Here is a 17,522-nt window from a genome sequence, read left to right as displayed (position 1 = left end):
GAGGGGCCGCTGTCCGCGGTTCTCCTCGGGTTCAGCCCCGGGCGTTGCTCCCGCCGCTCGGGGGAAGGTTTTCTCTCACTGCAGTCTCAGTGTGCCCTTCTCGGCTACGGGGGCTTGAGTGCTGGAACAAGTTAAAACACCTAACATTGCACTCCTTTCTGCTTTCGTGAAGAAAAGGAATCCGTTTTTAACAGAGCCAGAAAAAACTGCCAAATGGTTCCTTGAGGAGCTGTTGGGATGGACACCAGCAGCTTGACATCTGAGATGTCCTCTTTACAGTTAGTTATCTACATACAGACGTCTCACTGCTCACCCTTTTGTGATGTATTTTGGTCTTTTAAATACAAAAAGACACTGACAATTCTGGCAATGTTCTGTGCACTTTTTGTTAGGTGTTTTCTTATTTAGCCCTGCAGTTGGTTAAGGTGCTGTTGTGTCTTCCGAAGAAAGCAATGTTCCTTAACGAGAAGGTAACATCAAGAACTTAAAAGAAAGCTGAATATTCTGACTCGCCCTAGGTATGTTACTACTGGTTTACAGTGCTTCTGTCCAACACCATTCTCTGTTAGACTTCAGTGCCAAGAATTTTGTTTGAATTACTCTATGTATGTGTATACGTATGTATGCACATATTAATGTTCATTTGTTTGTGATGTGGCCTTTAAGGAAAGGCCACTTTACTTTTTGTAAAGTTTGGCAGCAAGAGCAAGTACATTACAATAGTTACATAAGTAAGAGAACTATTTTGTTGTTCTCCAGATAATGTCTAGTCATTAGATGGCACTGTGAGATGGGTCTTAATGCTGTTTACTGCATTTTATTATATGCTCTTAGAAGAAAACTTCTGTATTCTGTTTTGCGTTCTTCTCATTTCACAATGAGCCACAAAATACTTTGCTCACAGGAAAAGGATTTTTGTTTAAGGTAATAGGAATTTCTTAAAATAATGGAACTTGCGTTGGTCAAACATTCCTCTCTGGAATGCAGGCTCTTTGCTGTGACAACTGAATAGGGTGTATTTACAATAAAACTGTAATAACCATTTATATATTTGTTCTGTTTTTGTAGTGGAATTTCAGTGGACAACTCAAAAATCGACGGGCCTCTGTTGCAGATTTTATTTATGAACAATGTAATTTCTAAGTAAGTACTTCAGCATTTCAATAAAAAAATCCTGATAGGAGGCCAGACATTAGTTTTTGTTTGGATATGTTTGCCTGAAGAATATATGTCGTATTTAGTAACATACACTTGTTAGTATGCGGAGGAGAAAGGATAGGAGTTAGCAAAAGACAAGAGCTCTCCTTTGTTCAGTAGCAATGTCTGTATTTGTTGTAAAATGAAGTGTGACTCCTTGGAACTCCTGAATAAAAGTTTTTGAAGTGCTGTTGGTAAATACAGTGTGTTAATTGCTCCCTCCTTCTCAGTTCAGAGTTGTCTGCCCTTTGTGTTAATCCTGAAGTAGTAAATGGCAGATGCTTCAAAAAATACTTTCTGTGTATTTCAGTCTTGCTCTTCACCTTTTTATGCTTTACTCTGTTGCAGGCAGTATCATCAAGAAATCGAAGATTTTGTTTTTAATTTAGTTCACAAATACGAAGAGCAACAGAGAGATGAACAAGAAAAAACACACTTCAATCTTAAGCCTCAGGTACTTGAAGGATTCTATTGGTAATACTGAAATTTTACACTGTTAAGTAGCTAAATTTTGGTTTTTTTTTTCTATAACTGCAAATCAGGTAGCTATCAAATAAATGTTATAAAACTGCTTATTTTGGGGGGAAAAAAAGAGGATCATAACAAAGAAAAGGGAGAAATGATCTATGTGATATTTTGGACTGTGGAAATTATTATTAACATAGATATCTCTATTTAACTAATGTGTCAAGAAAAAGTTGAAGTTGTATTGTATTCCATGTTTTGTTCCTTTTATGTACTTAAGTAATTTTGGAGCTCTTTATACTGTCTGCTATTTTTAATCATGGACTTGTGTTTTTACTTTTCATCTCAGCCCTCCAGTGTTCTTTTAGAAGAGGACTGTAAAACAGCAAGCTCGAATTCTGTTAAAAAAATTAAGGAAGCTTTTAGTGTAAGTTTTTGACTATATGCTCTTGAACGGTAGGTCTGACTCTTCATTCTACATATTTAATACACACTAGCATTAAAATAAAATCTCATTAAATTTCTTGTAATGATGTAATAGCAGTAAAGTTCAGCATGTTTTGGCCACTTCAGTGGAAAAAAAGTGCTGATTGGTACAGGCATGGGTGCATGTATTTTTTGTAAATGTCTACAGAGTGGGTGACAAACCTGGAAGAATTTCAAGTGGTGTAAATTTCTAGAAATGCTACCGATAATCTGACCGAAATACTGACACTTTTCTGACAATTTTCTGACTTTTTTTCTACAGGTTGTAGGAAGTGTTCTGTATTTTACCAATTTTTGTCTTGATAAACTGGGACAGCCTATATTAAATGAGAATCCACAGCTGACAGAAGGATGGGAAATACCTAAGTATCCTGTTTGCTAAAACAAGGGTCTTTATCTGTTTACCAAATCCAAAGAGTGCCAGTTTGGTAAATTGAGCTCAGATTCATTTCAGCAGATTGTACGTCACTATTAAAACCCTATCAGTTATTATAGATGAAAAGTTTTAATGGGAAATCGCTGGATTTTGTTCTCAAAAGATACAAGTGTTTGGGTATGATTGGCTGACTGATTTTGAGAAGAGTGAATGCCGCGCTCCTGTAAATATGTCTTGTGAATGTAGGGCTTTCCTGAGCCAGTCTGCAGTTAGGTTTGGAAAGAAGGTTCATTCCAGATACAAGTAAGTGGTTTCCCTCTGTGAAATCTGTAATATGGGAGAAGAAAAGGGCTAAGCAAACTCAAATACTCTCTAAGATAATTTTTGCCAAATTTGGGATCTGGGAGAAAATCTTTCAATAAAATTTAACTATGTGATGTTCTTATTCTGCATCCATTTTAAAGTTGGTTCTATTGTAATGTATTAAAACCAATATTTAGAAAGTGGGATTGAGGGAAACATTTGAGAAAATATTTTTTAATATTGGAGTCCTTGATGACGAAAAGAAATTGAGCAAGATATTTCTGTTCTTTTTTTCCCCTTCAAATAATCCAATCTCCCCAGTTTCCTTACATTACTTTGGCAACAGAAAGAGTTGAGAGAGAAACAGTTTCACAGTTCAATTCTGCACTATCTAGTTAACAAACTTGCCATAAAAGTAACTCCCTAATGTTAGAAAATGACTTGTATCTGAAAAGAAATTGTAAATTAAAAAGCCAGCTAATCTGGCTTTCCTTGTGGCTGCCTTTGAACTGTGTATGCACTGTGCTGTAATTTTACATTTGGAAGGTGCCTGTTGTGATGTATTAAGTCAGTCCTCTCCAAATGATATTTGTACAATCTCCCAACCTCCAGATAAAGAACGTGGATGTGTAACAGGAGAATTTCTCCTAAAACGTAAAGTTAACCCTGGCTAAGCTTTTGTGTTTGTCAGCTTTGCCAAAGCAGAGGTATTACTGTTCAAAATTACCTTATCTTTCTTTAGAGCTCCTGTAGACCCTGAGCCTAAAATAGCACTTAATGGTTAAGTGGTGTATGAAATACCATGGTTCTAAATGACTGAAGTACTCAATGTGTCAAACTAGTATCTGACATCTGCTTTTCTTTTTAAAAGCAACTGTTAGATTCTGGAAACTACTGTGCTTCTGAACTTTACCTCTTAAGTCTCTTCCATGCTGATTCACCTGTGGCCCTCTTCTCTTCTCCTACTTTTCTAGACAAGTAGGCAGAACAGCTAATAATTTGCAGTCAAAAAGCAAACACAAGATATGACCTGTCTACACTTAGTTGAGATGTGAGTTACAGTTTTGAAACTCTACCAAAAAAGTATTGTTAATAAGATTGATATAAAGTATGTCAGAATTAGTAGTGTGAAACTTCTACATATGAGCAAGAGGGCTCCAGTTTTAGCAAGTGCTTGTAAAGAACAAAATAGCTTATTGGATAGAAATTGGGTAGTAGAAAACAATACAAGCCCCTCTTAGCAAATACAGTGCACGTAGTTTTTTGTTTATAATTCTGAAGTGCAGACTTCATATTAAGCACCATCTGTATCAATGTATCTTCAATCCAGTAAAGTCAATATTTTATGCAAAGCTCTAGTAGGTTTTCATTGATATTTTAAACAAGATTGAAATTTTGCTTCATCCAGTAGCAGTTCCTTATTGAAATCTAAAGATATCAGCAAGTTTTCAGCCAGATTCTCTCCCTAGATGGACAAGAAATACAAGTAAAACCAAAAAGGTTTGTATTATTCTTAAATATAGAGTTTTGAGCTGCAAAGTTCAGATGTGTACTGTGATTATTCCCATATATACTAAACCCTTGAATGTACTTGAGTGCTGAGTTGAAGTAAACCAGCCTCTGCAGTCAGTGGATCTCTGTGGTTTGAATTTGTTTAGGAAGGGTCTATATTCAATGTGCAAATTCTGACATTTATGCTCTGTTCTTCTGTGGTTTCTTTTTAGTGATTGCTTTATCATCCTTGCACTGGTGTACTGTCATCACTCTTACTGTTTTCTGGAGCAATTTTCATATGGTTTCCTTTATTATTAAGACAGGTGATTTAAGAATTGATGGTATAGCTTATATGGGGGGTAAGAAGTAAAGTTAAATGAATTTACACTTAAATCTGTGTGGTTTTCATAGCATCTGAAATCATTGATTTCATTTGTAATGAGTACCATCTCAGCTTTTATCAGGAATTACAAAAGGAAGGGAAATAATGAATTAAACTATGTTTTGATTAGAAATATTGCCATCTGAAAGGAAAACCAGATTGAAGGGTCATTCTCATTGTATGGAGTGGTGATAAAATACTTGAATCACTGCGAATGTTTGTATTTAAATAACAGACAAAGATGAAGCAAAATATGTGCTTTGTTTTATCTAATTAGAGAATTGTACAGGTTGGATTTAGAGCAGGGTGGGCAGATGTTGTCTTGACCACTCATTCTTGTGTCACCCTTTTGTCTCTGCATGTTTCCCATCCTAATTTGATAAATCTTCAGAAAACAGTGCTAAAGACTTGTTAGAGATCAGGATATTCTCTCCTATAACGTTGAAAATGTGTGCCACAATAGGAATTTACAGGGAAAATTAAATTTGAAAGCAGTTGCAGTTCAGCATACAGTCTGTGTAAACTTCAAACTCTGGGCCAGGACTTTCCAAAGTAGTAGTCATGCTCCTCCTACTTATTTTACAATGCTATTTCTTGGTATTGTAAGATCTGTCAGAGCTTTGATGATACAAGCATCAAAAGAGAAATAAAGATATCATTGTACTACAGTATACAGTTGAGGATTCTGTATTCTGTGTTCAAAGTCTTGCGTTAACATCCTTCCTTTTCTCCCTCAGGACATGACATCAGCTTTAGTGTGTAGGTTTTGTTTTGTTCATACAGTATATATATATACAGTATATATATATATATATACCAATAAATGCAATGTTTGCATGTTTAATCAGAAGCAGAAAGCCTTCAGAGAATTGTCTGTAACACAATATAAGGAGAAGCTTTTTCACCATTAGGACAGTAAAATACTGCATCTTGTTGCCCATGGAAGTTACACAGTCTTCTTCCTTGGAGATTTTCAAGACTTTACTGCATAAAGCCTTGAACAGCCTGGTCTGATCTCATAGTTGACCTAGCTTTGAGTAGAGAGCTGGATTGTAGACATCCTGAGGTCCAACCTGAATTATTCTGTTACTATTTTATTCCCTCTTATGCGGAATCTTATTCCTCTTATTTCTGTTGTACTGGTTATAAAATATTATACGGGATTCTTCCTGGAAGTACTGCTTTTCTGCTGTAACTTTAGGGGTTTTGTTTTATTTTCTTCTCCACATGCTGCCATGTGTTTTTTTTTAATTTATTATTATTCTGTGTCTGTTTTTTCTCATTTTTTTATCCTTTGTAAGAATATGATACAAAATTCTGTTGCTCACTTTTGAAGAATATTTGAATATTAAACAGTCAACTTAAGAAAGGCAAGAGTCAGCAGACAGTGCTTATGTATTTTTCTAAGTTTAGTAAAATCTTAGGTTTAAAATAATTAGGTGCATTTAACATTGCAAAGTGATTTTCAGCTTTAATGTATTTTTTTTTCTGTATTTTTTAAGCAGGCCAAAATCGCACTGTTTCAATTGTGGCTCTGAAGAGCATCAAATAAAGGACTGTCCAAAGGTAAACTCTACGTTAGTATTTAAGACACTGCCTCTCTTCAAGAAATGTTTCATTGGATCTACACTATTTAAAAAATAAAAATAAAAAATAGATGTACTGGTCAGGATGTACAGTTATTCATCTCTTTTGAGTAAGTCATACTGCTCATACATGTAAGTTCTAAGTCGGAACGTAAATCATTTTCATAGCATTTTAAATGTCTCCTTTGTTCAAACTACTGCAGAATGTCCCCAGATATGTCTCCTGTTTGCCATTAGATAACATGCAAATACTCTTTGTTTTTTCAGTATGTAGTGTTCATTACAGTTGTAGTTATACCTCTGCCATGCAAAATAAGCTTGCTTGTAGGGAATACCTGTTTTGCATTTGGTGAAGACATGCATGAACTGTAGATTGTCCAAACTTAAACTTCCCAATTGTGTTATCTTCAAGCCACGAAATGCAGCTCGTATAAGCGAGAAGAGAAAGGAGTTTATGGAAGCTTGTGGTGAAATAAGCAATCAGAATTTTCAGCAGCGTTATCATGCAGAGGAAGTAGAAGAGAGGTTTGGAAAATTTAAACCAGGAGTAATTAGGTATCTCTTTTCCTTTCATTAGCTGTTGCAATGTTTTTCTGGAATGACTTTTCTGCCTTTGAAATGCCAGGTGTTGCTATCCAAAATCTTATAAGTTCATCTGCTACTCTTAATTATGGGTGTATTATGCTTGAATTTGTTTGCCAAATTTTAATAAATTGCACATTTTTCAAATCACATCTCACTACCTTTCCCCACAACCCTTTCCTTAACGTAGGGAGAACTATTTTGTTCTGTTGCTTTTCAGATTCCTTTCACAGGGAGAACTGCAAATACATTAGGTTCCTGATAAACTAAAATGCATGCAGGAACCTGAAAATATTGAGCTTGGAGTGTCCCTTGCTGTCTCCTCTCTATTCCAAATATTTTTAAAAAATTGTAGTATGATGGTATCAGTCTCTACAGAAATCATCAGTAAAATTTCTATTTCGTTAAGTTCCACCCTTCCTGTCCTGATAGCTACAGTTAAGGCCACGAACAAGAAGTAACAAGTAATGGAGTGAGTTGTCCTCAGAGTAGAATTCCCAGAGAATGTCTAATCATATGTGCATTTGTGTGGAGAAATATGTGTTACAGATCTTCTTTAGTATCAAAGTTGTTTTTGCCCTAACTTTATTTCTGGAATTGACTAGCAACATGGTTTGAGCTAAATTATTTTAGCTTGATCATTTAAAATGCAACAGTATGTTATTAACTTCCTTTAAAAAAAACCTCAGTTATAGACTTCTTGTTTTCTCAACTCAGTGGGGAACTTCAGGATGCACTTGGTGTCTCAGCTAAGAGCCTTCCTCCATTTATATATCGCATGCGTCAGCTTGGTTATCCTCCAGGTTGGCTCAAAGAGGCTGAAATGGAGCACTCTGGACTCGCGCTTTATGATGGTAAAGGTATGTGTGTGTTAGATCTGGGCACTGTTGTTGCCATCTATCAATACTTATATTCCAAAAACCAAAGCTATTTTTGTAATCCTATGGATTTATTCGGTAACATTAATTAGCATTGGTAATAATTACGTTTTTTATTTATAGATGATAATGAAACAGAAGATGAAGGATATCTTCAACCAAAACATGTCACTTACGATGTCTCTAAGTTGATTAACTATCCAGGCTTTAATATCTCCACTCCGAGTGGGATCCCAGATGTAAGTGGCTGTCTGCTTTCTGAACAGCCTATTAATGCTTATTGCTGTTAGCCAAGTTTAATGTTCTGCATCATCCATCTGGCAGTTTTCTTTCAACAGCCTATTTAAGTGCTTGCTTTGGAGGTGGGGGCTGTTCAGGTGACATCTGATATATCTGGGCAGGGTCTGGCAGTGCTTCTGTGGTGTTTATTTCCATTATAAGACCAACAGGAGTCTAGGTTAATTGGGTTTTCCTTTAAAGACAAAATATTATGTAGGAGTGCCTGTTCTTTTTGCCCACCTACATTTTCTGTATGTTCTCGTGATGCTTTTTTATTATTACGAGTATTATCAAGTAATAACAATAATAATGAATTACCAAGTAATAATAATAATAGTATACTCCATTAGTTCTTTGTATTCACAGGTTGCAGTTATTTTTGGTTTGCCTTCCTAAGTTCCTACTTAAGATCTGTTTACCTCTGATAAATAAGGTTTCTGATGAGAGGATTGCTTGTTAATCTCTTAGCATTTCTCTTTAGTTCTATTGTCGTATTATTAAGCCAAACATACACAGTGTTCAGCCTTTTGTCTTTCTTTTTTTGTTTTTGTAGGAATGGCAGATATTTGGCTCCATCCCCATGCAGCCATCTCAACAGAAGGATGTTTTTGCTCACTACCTTTCTAATTTTCATGCGGTGAATATATCTCAGTTTTACTCTCAAAAAAGACAAGTTGTCATGAAGTTAGTGGAGACAAGGATCTCTGGATCTCTTGTTTATGTCTTCATTTAGGCCATCTCATTGACACTACCAATTGTGAAGTCCTGGTGCTTTTATTAGTTTACAGTAAATAGTTAACTCTGTAGTGATTTTTTTCAGTCCAGTGAACCAGTAAGGTAGTCTGTAACTTGGCTTACCTGCTCCAACAGAAAAACTTCATGTTTAGAAAAAAAGATAGCTATAAACTTTTCAGCCTAAAACTGATCTTGTTTCCAGACTTCCCAAATGATGAAAAACTTACTTGCTGTAGACATGATTTACAGTAATCTTAACGCAGTGACTTGAGAAAACAGTTGTGTGTGATTCTCGGTTCTTCTCTGACTCTCACCTAGTATTGTCCACTGCAGAATATTTCCATTGAAGAGGGGAAGATAGATGTTCTGCACTCAGTCTCCACTATTTAATAATGCTCCTTTGCCACTTCAACCTAACCAAACTACGGTTCTCTTCAGTTACATTAAATGTCTCAAACTTAAGTTTACAAACTCAGTCACCAAATAACTGTATAATTACAAAATTGTTTTACATGTGTTTTTAAAACTGGAAATATTACATTAAATAATCTAATTCTAACTTATTTTGTTTTCCTGGTTGACTTCCTTTCAGCCAAGTTCAAAATCTAGCAATAAGAGGACTGCACCACAGCCAAGCTCTCATCATTCAAAACGACCAAAAGATGACTTGGAGGTAGCAGTAGCTGACATGGACATAGATTCTGGTATACTTATTCTGCTTTTCATTTTTTTTCCCTTAGTTTCAATTTTAATTTCCAAAGTAACTTCTCTGGATTGAAATGTTACTGTAGACAAAGAGAAACCAGTGCTTTAGTATTCACTATGGTAATGCTTAAGGTAAGCAAGAAGTTTCAGATGTGCTCAAAGCAACTGGAATGCTGGGTTACCCATTCCAATCTCTTCACTCTAGATGTATCTTAAAGAAAATTCTGTTATAAAGACCTCCAAATCCTAAAATACTTGGATTAAATACTGTTTAATGTTTAAATACATTACTACATTAATGTTAGAATAGATGGAGAAGCTTTTATCTTTGCTTTTGGATTTCTTATAAGAGAGCATACTGTAGTGTGTCTAAGTCTGGAAGAAAAGTCTGCTCGGTACATTCAAGAGGTTTGTTTGTTTCATAGTTTTTTCGTGAAATGGCCAGGAGAGTTAAAATCCCCTAAAAGGTAATTTCAATGGATGTTGAAACTTTATGAAAGCTCATTCTATCTCAGCTGAAAACCAGGTATGAGGAGACATATGTCTGATAGTTCATCTCCTAAAGCACTGGCATTGAATGTTGTCCTAGTCAGACTTCAGATTCTAATAGAAGCCTGTTATCTGTTTCTAGATGTGGAAGTGTCACAAAGATCTCAAACGACTAACAGTTTTCAGTTCCAACCTCCACTGCCACCTGGACCTCCAGTGATTTCAACTCCTCCTCCTTTACCACAAGGCACACCTCCACTTACTCCACAAAGTCTTACACCAACTCAACCTTCAACACCCACCCATCCTCCTCTTCCTAACACTGTTCCAACATTGAATTCTTCCAGTGATGTTTCTCAGCCAAAAATAGTGGACTCAACCATGGATGAGGATACTCTGACTTTGGAAGAGCTAGAGGAACAGCAGCGATTAATTTGGGCAGCATTAGAGCAAGCAGAAAGCACAAACAGTGACTCTGATATCCCTGTTGATACACCTTTAACTGGAAATTCTGTTACATCATCACCATCCAGGAACGAAGTAGATCTTGTTGCAGAAGTAAGATCATCTGATAAGATGGTAACATTGGAAACTAAGTTTTCCAGTATCAGTGAACAGGTACCAGAAAATGAGCATCCTTTAACTAGTCCTAATCCAGATAATAATTCACTTAATTTAAAGGAAAATCCTGATAATTCAGATTCTGAAGACCTGCTGGGTAACACTGTGCCTGCTCCCAATCATGAGGTTAACGATGGAGAAAGTACAATTGATAATAAAGTGGTGACAAGCACTGAGTCATCTGCAAAGAACTCAAATCCTGTTCCTGATATGAGCAAGTTTGCTGTAGGTATAGCACCTTTTGAATTTGAAAATATGACTGAATCAACGGGCACTTACCTTCGAATAAGAAGTGTGCTGAAGAATTCCCCAAGAAACCAGCAAAAGAAAAAGACTTGACTTTTAACTGGTCTTCCTTTGTTTCTTTATGTTCAAATTCCTGCACCCTTCTCTCTCCTTCAGTTTTACAAACTCTCATAACCTTCCTCATCTATTATAGGAAAGAGGAAATCCCTAAAGATTACAGCTCTGCCTCTGTTCTTCCTCAAAACTGAAGTCAATGCAGGGCTTCCACCTTGACCAGAACCAATCCAGCCAGAAAAATACAGAAGAATTTTCACAAATTGCATTCTTCCACTAAGGAGTAATGGGACTGTTGATTTGCATTGGCAAGTAAATTGTTCTTCACTCTAAAAAGAGAGACTTGTCTTATTGTTCATTACTTTGGCTAAGAGTTGCATTGTCCTTGAATTTCAGGTGGATTGGTGATTTTTTTTTTAATATCCTTTGTACAATAATGGATACTTTATAGATTTTGCTAATTATCCTGTAGATAAGTTTAATATATTCAGAATGTTTTTTAAAAAATCTAAAATTAAGGCTTCCCATGTCAAAGTCTTGGAAATTGGATGAAAATGATTGGGGATTACCAGCATTATCTTCACCACTTCAAGTATTTTTATAAACTTTTATTTATGTGGATCAGTTTTAATTACCAGTGTATCTTTTGTAACATCCTTCTTCGTGTAAACTTGCTGTACATACATGTTCATTTTTGTGTACAGAGGTTTAATAAATGAGTTTTTATAAATATTTTTCTTAATTGGAGTTGTAAGCCATTAGACTGCTGATTTCTTGAAATTAGCTGCTGAGGATAATTAGGAAAAACAAGCTGATTAAAATGAGGGTGAAGTGAGTTGGTTATTTTAGGAAAGGTCATAACAACTGGGTTCATGTTTTTATAATTAAGATGTTAAAATTACTTCAGCTACTTAAGTAGAACCTGCCTATGACACTGAATTCTCATAATCTAAAGAACTGCTCATTTTTGAAAGGCCAAAGCTTAGAAATGTTACAATCTGCTAATGTTCTAATGCTTTTTTTTCTCCCTCTCCTCTCACCTCTCTTCAAAGCGACTGGTAGGTGGAACGATTACACATCCGCATTGCCGACAGAGGGAGTACTGGTTTGGCTTAACAGTGTTCTTTAAAGCTGGTAAAGCATTTGTTTGTCCTTAAATGCAGGAAAAAAAGTGTTTCTACCACGTGAGATGCGCAGTAAAATGAAGGATTTTCAAGTACTGAAGAAAACGCTTGTGAGGTAGGGATATCTAAGGTTGTATTTGATAACTTCAGAGACTGAACCTGTTCTTTAACAACTTCAGCTTTACAGATTGTAGATATTTCCCAAAGATTCTTACAATGTGTAGAATTAGTGCACTCTGCATTTGAATGCTTACGAAAAACACAATTTTTTTTCAGATTGAGTGTTTATATTTTTTTCCTTTTATTGCTCTAAACTTGACAGGAATGGAAAACTTCAAAGAGTCTTTACATGTGAACGGCGTGACTTCAGAGAGGCTGAAAGGGCTCAATTTGCAGCATGAATCGCTTCAGTTTATCTGTTCATATGTGGAACATAGAGCTCCAAGTAAACGTTCATCATATGAACTGAAACAATAGGCTTTTTCTAGCTAATCTTTTGTAGGAAAAAGTATGAGTACTGCTTTCAAGCCAGGAAATTCCAGCTCCTATGCACTTGACAAAGAAAGCTCTAATGGAAATAACGTAGAGATTTTGTGCTTCCTCCTTGCTTCTTCCTCCCATCAAGTTAAAAGCTAGTCATCACCATTTACCCAAGCTATTATATGCTGTGCAGTGCATCATTCGCATGCGGATGATAATGTGATGTAATCATTTCAAGTGTGTACACCTTTTGGGTGTGTTGAGGTGCTCATATCTTAAACATGCAGTTCCCTCTCCACGCCTTAGAAGATCTTTTTTTTTTTCTTTAATAGACCTTATGAAACGTTCCTTCTTTAGTAGGCCATACAGACTTCATTGGCATACTTGTATGCTTACGCTTTGCTTGCAGACACAATATTAAAATCATTTTATATTATATACTTAGTACTCTCTACTGCTATACTTAGCTCTGCATGTTCACAATAAATTCATAATAAATTGCCCTTCCACTTAACTGATTGGAATAGATAAGTCTTACATGTTTCTACAACTTATCAGACTTACTAAACTAGTTGTTAACTCATTGCTTCCAAGATTTATGTTGAAGAAATCAGGAGTAAGAATAAAGTGAAGACATTTCAGCAATCAAGCTTTAAATGCAGTGCTAAATACTAGCTTTAATATGTTAAATCCTTACCTTTGTAAGGCATGGAACTTTGCTCTGGGGACTCTTAGTTGTTGGACAAAAAATACTTGGGGATAGAGGTCTTTTGCAATATGGGAAGATTTTATCTCCTGTTTTCTAAAAGCAAATGTCTTGGGGCAGGGATGCTCTGTTTGGGGCGACATACTTTATATCCATTAGAATTTTTGTGCAAAGTGACTGGACTGACTGGTTGTTCAAGTCAGCAAATGTTTGTGTTCTCCACATGCAGCCTGGTACAATTGGAAGTATACAGACAGCATATACACTTGAATTTTAGTTCCTACAATTGGGAATTCGGATTGTTCCCATTTAATTTAGTTCTCGTCTGTTTGTTTCTTTAGTTTCAATGTGTGGTTTGGTTTTGTTTGTATTTTAAAGTACTGGAAAACAGGGTTTTGCAAGCTGTTTTGTGTTTGGAATTATTTTCTATGATGCTTTGTGCCTTTTTTATTTTTCTAATCCAAACTAGTGATAGCAGATGCCTAGACTCCCTCATGTTAGGGATAACAACCAGGACTGTCACTCAAATACGTTTAAGGTGGTAAGTCATTTGATGCCAATGCTGCTTCTTTTCTATTTAGATCATTATAATTGATAAATAGGTGGTATGAATGTTTTCCTATGTAGTCAACATCTGTGAGATGAGTTAGCTGGTCATTGATAGACAAAAGCAGACAATTGAATGGATGGCTAGCTGGGAACTAAAGAAATGCTGAGCAGGGAGCTGCACAGAGCTAGTGAATGGAAAGTGTTACCAGGCTTTGTCTGGCATTTGGCCTGTCTGTATCTTGGTGTTCAGAGGCTATCCCTTAATCCTGTTATGATTTAGAGCATGAACTATTGCTGACCTAGGCCACCTATATCATGTATTGAGAACTTCCATTTTTTTCCTATTCTATCTGATTTTAAAAAGATATCTGTTGATGTTTAGTTTTGTTTCAAATCTAAGGCTGCCAAAATCTAAACCCTTTTTCTGTAATAATACTGTAATAACCCATATATTAAAATAAAAACTATTGGCCAAAAAATTTCTTTACTAACCTGGTAAAGAAAAATATGGTTGGAAATAGAATGCCCTTTCTCATTTTACTTCCTTTGCCTTTCAAATTGTAAAACTTATCTTAAGGAAAAGAAATAGGAACTTTTATAAAAGAACTTTTGAAATGTTTATATTTGGTCTCAGAAAAGCAAACATCCTGTAGCAGGATCTATCTAATTTCTCTTTTTAACTTACATAGTTACTGTTCTTAAATAAAGGTGACAATACGAAATGCTAGGTACTCATAGCTATCTTTAAAATCCTCCTTCCTGGGGATGTTGTGGTTTGAATGGATAATGCTCTGAGAAAACCAAGCAGAACCAATGCATAAAACCCCTGCTGTATCTACCTCTGCTAGAAGACATGCAGTTATCTCTGTGATTTCTCTCATTATAAGGAATGAGCTCATCTTGATCTCAATCTCATCATAGTATTCACCCATGCTTTTCCTGGTTTTATCAAGTACTATACACTGTCTCTGCACTAAAGGTACTTGCATTTATTGGCTTTCTTTACTCTGTCAGATATAACTGTTCAAATTACTTTTGTATATTGAAACTGCAGTCAGATGACACTACAAGATCTGAGGGAAGCTGAACAGCAAAAGCATTTCTGGAATTTATAAGTCAGGTTCCCATGGTGATTGGTGTGGCGTAATAGCCTAGATTAGAGCTTACTAAAATGAATAATAAAATTTGTAATGGAGTGGGTATAGTGTGAGCAATCTCCATTCAAATTTTCCCACAGATTCCTGCTGACACGATGTTCATGTTTGCTTACAGGATTGGGAACAGCAAAAGTATTTAGAAATGCTAATTTACATCGGGGGAAAAAAAAATCTCTGCAAAATTCTGTGGCCATCAGTCACGGGGTTAGCATCTTAAAGGTTAACATTTCTAACTTATATTTTTATAATCTAATTGACAGTGCTTAAAATGTCACTAAAGGGCAGTGGCTGAGAATCCAGAAGATAACTGAAAGACATGGTAGGTGCTAAGAAAAATTGTTTGCTGCACACTCAAAAAGGCAGGATAGCTGAAAAAATAAGAGGATAAAAAAGCTCAACTGTATTTTTTTCACAAGTATTTGTAATTGCTATGAAAGTCTGTAGTTCCCTCATTTTGTACCACAGTTGTTGTATTGCTTCTGATAATTAAATGCCACTGAAGTTTGCTGCTCTTCTGAAAGCTCTGAAAGTGGTGGGAGAGGACAAATGAGGAATTAGTCCATGAAGAAGGTGGATTTAATAACATGGTAATTAATATGTAGGTGACAATTGACACTTCCTAAAGTTTACTTAACTACTAGCAGCTGACATAAAGTTTTTTGCAACGTAATATTTAGCTGTTATCTTCTTTAATAGAAAATGGTTTCTCAAGTTATCTATAAAACTAAACATTTATAGTCAAGGTGACTCTTACTGTTATCACATCAACTTAAGTACCTTGGATAAGCATGCAGAAAAGATTCTTAAAATACTGTTTTCTGTTGTTCTGCCAAACATGGGTAAAACAAATAATGTAGAAATGGATGCAAATTTGCCCTATTAGAACACCAACAAAGAACATGGGCTTGCATGGCTTTTTTGTGACTGCTATCCTAGGAAAGGAAAGCTGTAAGTATGTTGGGAATAAAAACAATTTTGTGGCCTTTCAATCCATTAAGCCGTGAAAATATTTTCCTAGTCTGCAACAATTTTTTAGATCGTGCTTCTTAGGGATAAAACTACGTGATATACATCAGTCAAAGTGCTGCAGAGATAAAAGGTGTGAATTAAGTTTTGATATAGGAATTGCCAAATGTAAGTGCTGAAGAGATCATTCAGAGGAAGAAGAAAATCCTGTACTCAAAATCTTCATACTTGAATATGTCCCACTGACTATGGTATGTTCACTTTATAGGTAGAAACTGTTGATCTGTGCAACTTGATTCTGAGTTCCTGCTGTAGAAACGGGACCTTTTTTAGCTTTAGTTTTCCCAGGAGGTGGAGAAAAGCTACTTAAATGTTTGAAACGTATTTCATTTATAATTTTAGCATTGTTGTTACTTCCTGCTTGTACTTCATTAAAGTACTGAAAGGGCAGCACAAAGCTGCACCTTAGTTTTCTATCTGTAATAGTAAATTGACTTCTAGTTGCTGTGCTTTATACTAATTACAGCTGTCTAGTATTGCTTAACAAAATGTTGTGCACTACACTGCATTGCACTCCTGAAATTCACTTACCTGGTATTAAATTATCTGAAACAAAAACCAAATTAACAAAGGATGATGGAAAACATCACATCAATACAGAGAGCTTGAGTCTGTGATACCAGAACACAAGTGCAGAGGTCCTCAACTGTGGCTGAAGGCTTGAGAGGACAACTGATATTTTGTACAAGTGTTCTGTAAAGTCATTTTTTAAAAAGTTTTAAGCTGATATACATTGTATATGTTAAGGGTTTCTTCCCATTGCTAGGGGATGCAGAGTCTGTTCCTTGCTGTAAGCAGTAAATTGCTGGCTCTGTGCTTCTAAACACAATCTCATATTTAAAACTTGAAGTTTCTTGTTCAGTGGATCTTTTAACAAATTTTACAGAGAGGAAGAAGAGTGGCTCTGGGCAGGGGTTTTGAGTATCAGTTTCAACATCTAATGGCCACAGTAAGAGCTTCCACTTAACACTTAGGAAGTGAAATACCAACAAACATTGCTAAATGCTGGTCTAGTTGCAAGCTATTATTCTGGGCCCTGTGTCACACCGTTCTGTGCTTTACCATGCTGGATGAACGCCAGAGAATGATGCCACGTTGAATCATAAACTGCAATTGGGCTCCAGTGCTGGAATTGCTTTCTCATCACCCTTTTGTTTAAACAGGATCGCACAAGAACCAAACGTACGGGACTGGAACAGGTTTGCTTTGTGATGAATTCAGCAGAGCCAACACATTCAGCTGTGTGAGAGCAGGGAAGTGGAGCAGAGCTCTTTGATTCAGCCTCGAGAACTGCTATTAAATCGTTGTCGATGGGGCGGAGCCGCTCCTCAGCCATTTCAGCATCACCAACGGGAGAATGGTGTTCCACAAGCACAGTGCCGACTCAGAGGGAGAGAGAGAGAAGGAATTATAACACTTCTGGGCCTGAGGACAAAAGGAAAATGGAGAAAGCGGCACACGTTGAGGTTGCTTGTCGTGTGAAGCTGAGAGATCACGTCTGCTCTCCCCACCCTTTTTCCTCCCCTCGTCCATTGACACTCTCTGCCCCAAGGGAAGGGCACTGCCCCGGGGCGAACAAAGCGGGGGGGAGACAAAGGCGGC

General features: G+C 36.3%; 1 protein-coding gene across 2 annotated transcripts; it reads left to right on the top strand.

Moving 5' to 3' along the window:
• Nucleotides 1-11: 11 nt before the first annotated feature.
• Nucleotides 12-11,620, top strand: ZCCHC8 (zinc finger CCHC-type containing 8). 2 transcript variants are annotated; one of them, XM_010720153.3, is made up of 13 exons: nucleotides 12-518; nucleotides 1,069-1,143; nucleotides 1,546-1,651; nucleotides 2,012-2,089; nucleotides 2,411-2,514; nucleotides 4,262-4,327; nucleotides 6,209-6,269; nucleotides 6,702-6,844; nucleotides 7,589-7,731; nucleotides 7,873-7,988; nucleotides 8,582-8,665; nucleotides 9,356-9,467; nucleotides 10,100-11,620. In XM_010720153.3, exons 2-13 carry the CDS (start codon nucleotides 1,124-1,126, stop codon nucleotides 10,915-10,917), a joined length of 1,851 nt encoding a protein of 616 aa, XP_010718455.1. In that variant the 5' UTR covers nucleotides 12-518; nucleotides 1,069-1,123; the 3' UTR covers nucleotides 10,918-11,620. The 2 variants fall into 2 exon arrangements, with proteins under 2 accessions (XP_010718455.1, XP_010718453.1); XM_010720151.3 differs by having other exon boundaries at nucleotides 6,206-6,269.
• Nucleotides 11,621-17,522: the final 5,902 nt, after the last annotated feature.

Source organism: Meleagris gallopavo, chromosome 17 (genome assembly GCF_000146605.3).
Source record: "Meleagris gallopavo isolate NT-WF06-2002-E0010 breed Aviagen turkey brand Nicholas breeding stock chromosome 17, Turkey_5.1, whole genome shotgun sequence".
NCBI lineage: Eukaryota > Metazoa > Chordata > Aves > Galliformes > Phasianidae > Meleagris > Meleagris gallopavo.
Note: the sequence above shows the minus strand (reverse complement) of the source record. Positions and strands in the feature narration are given on the sequence as shown.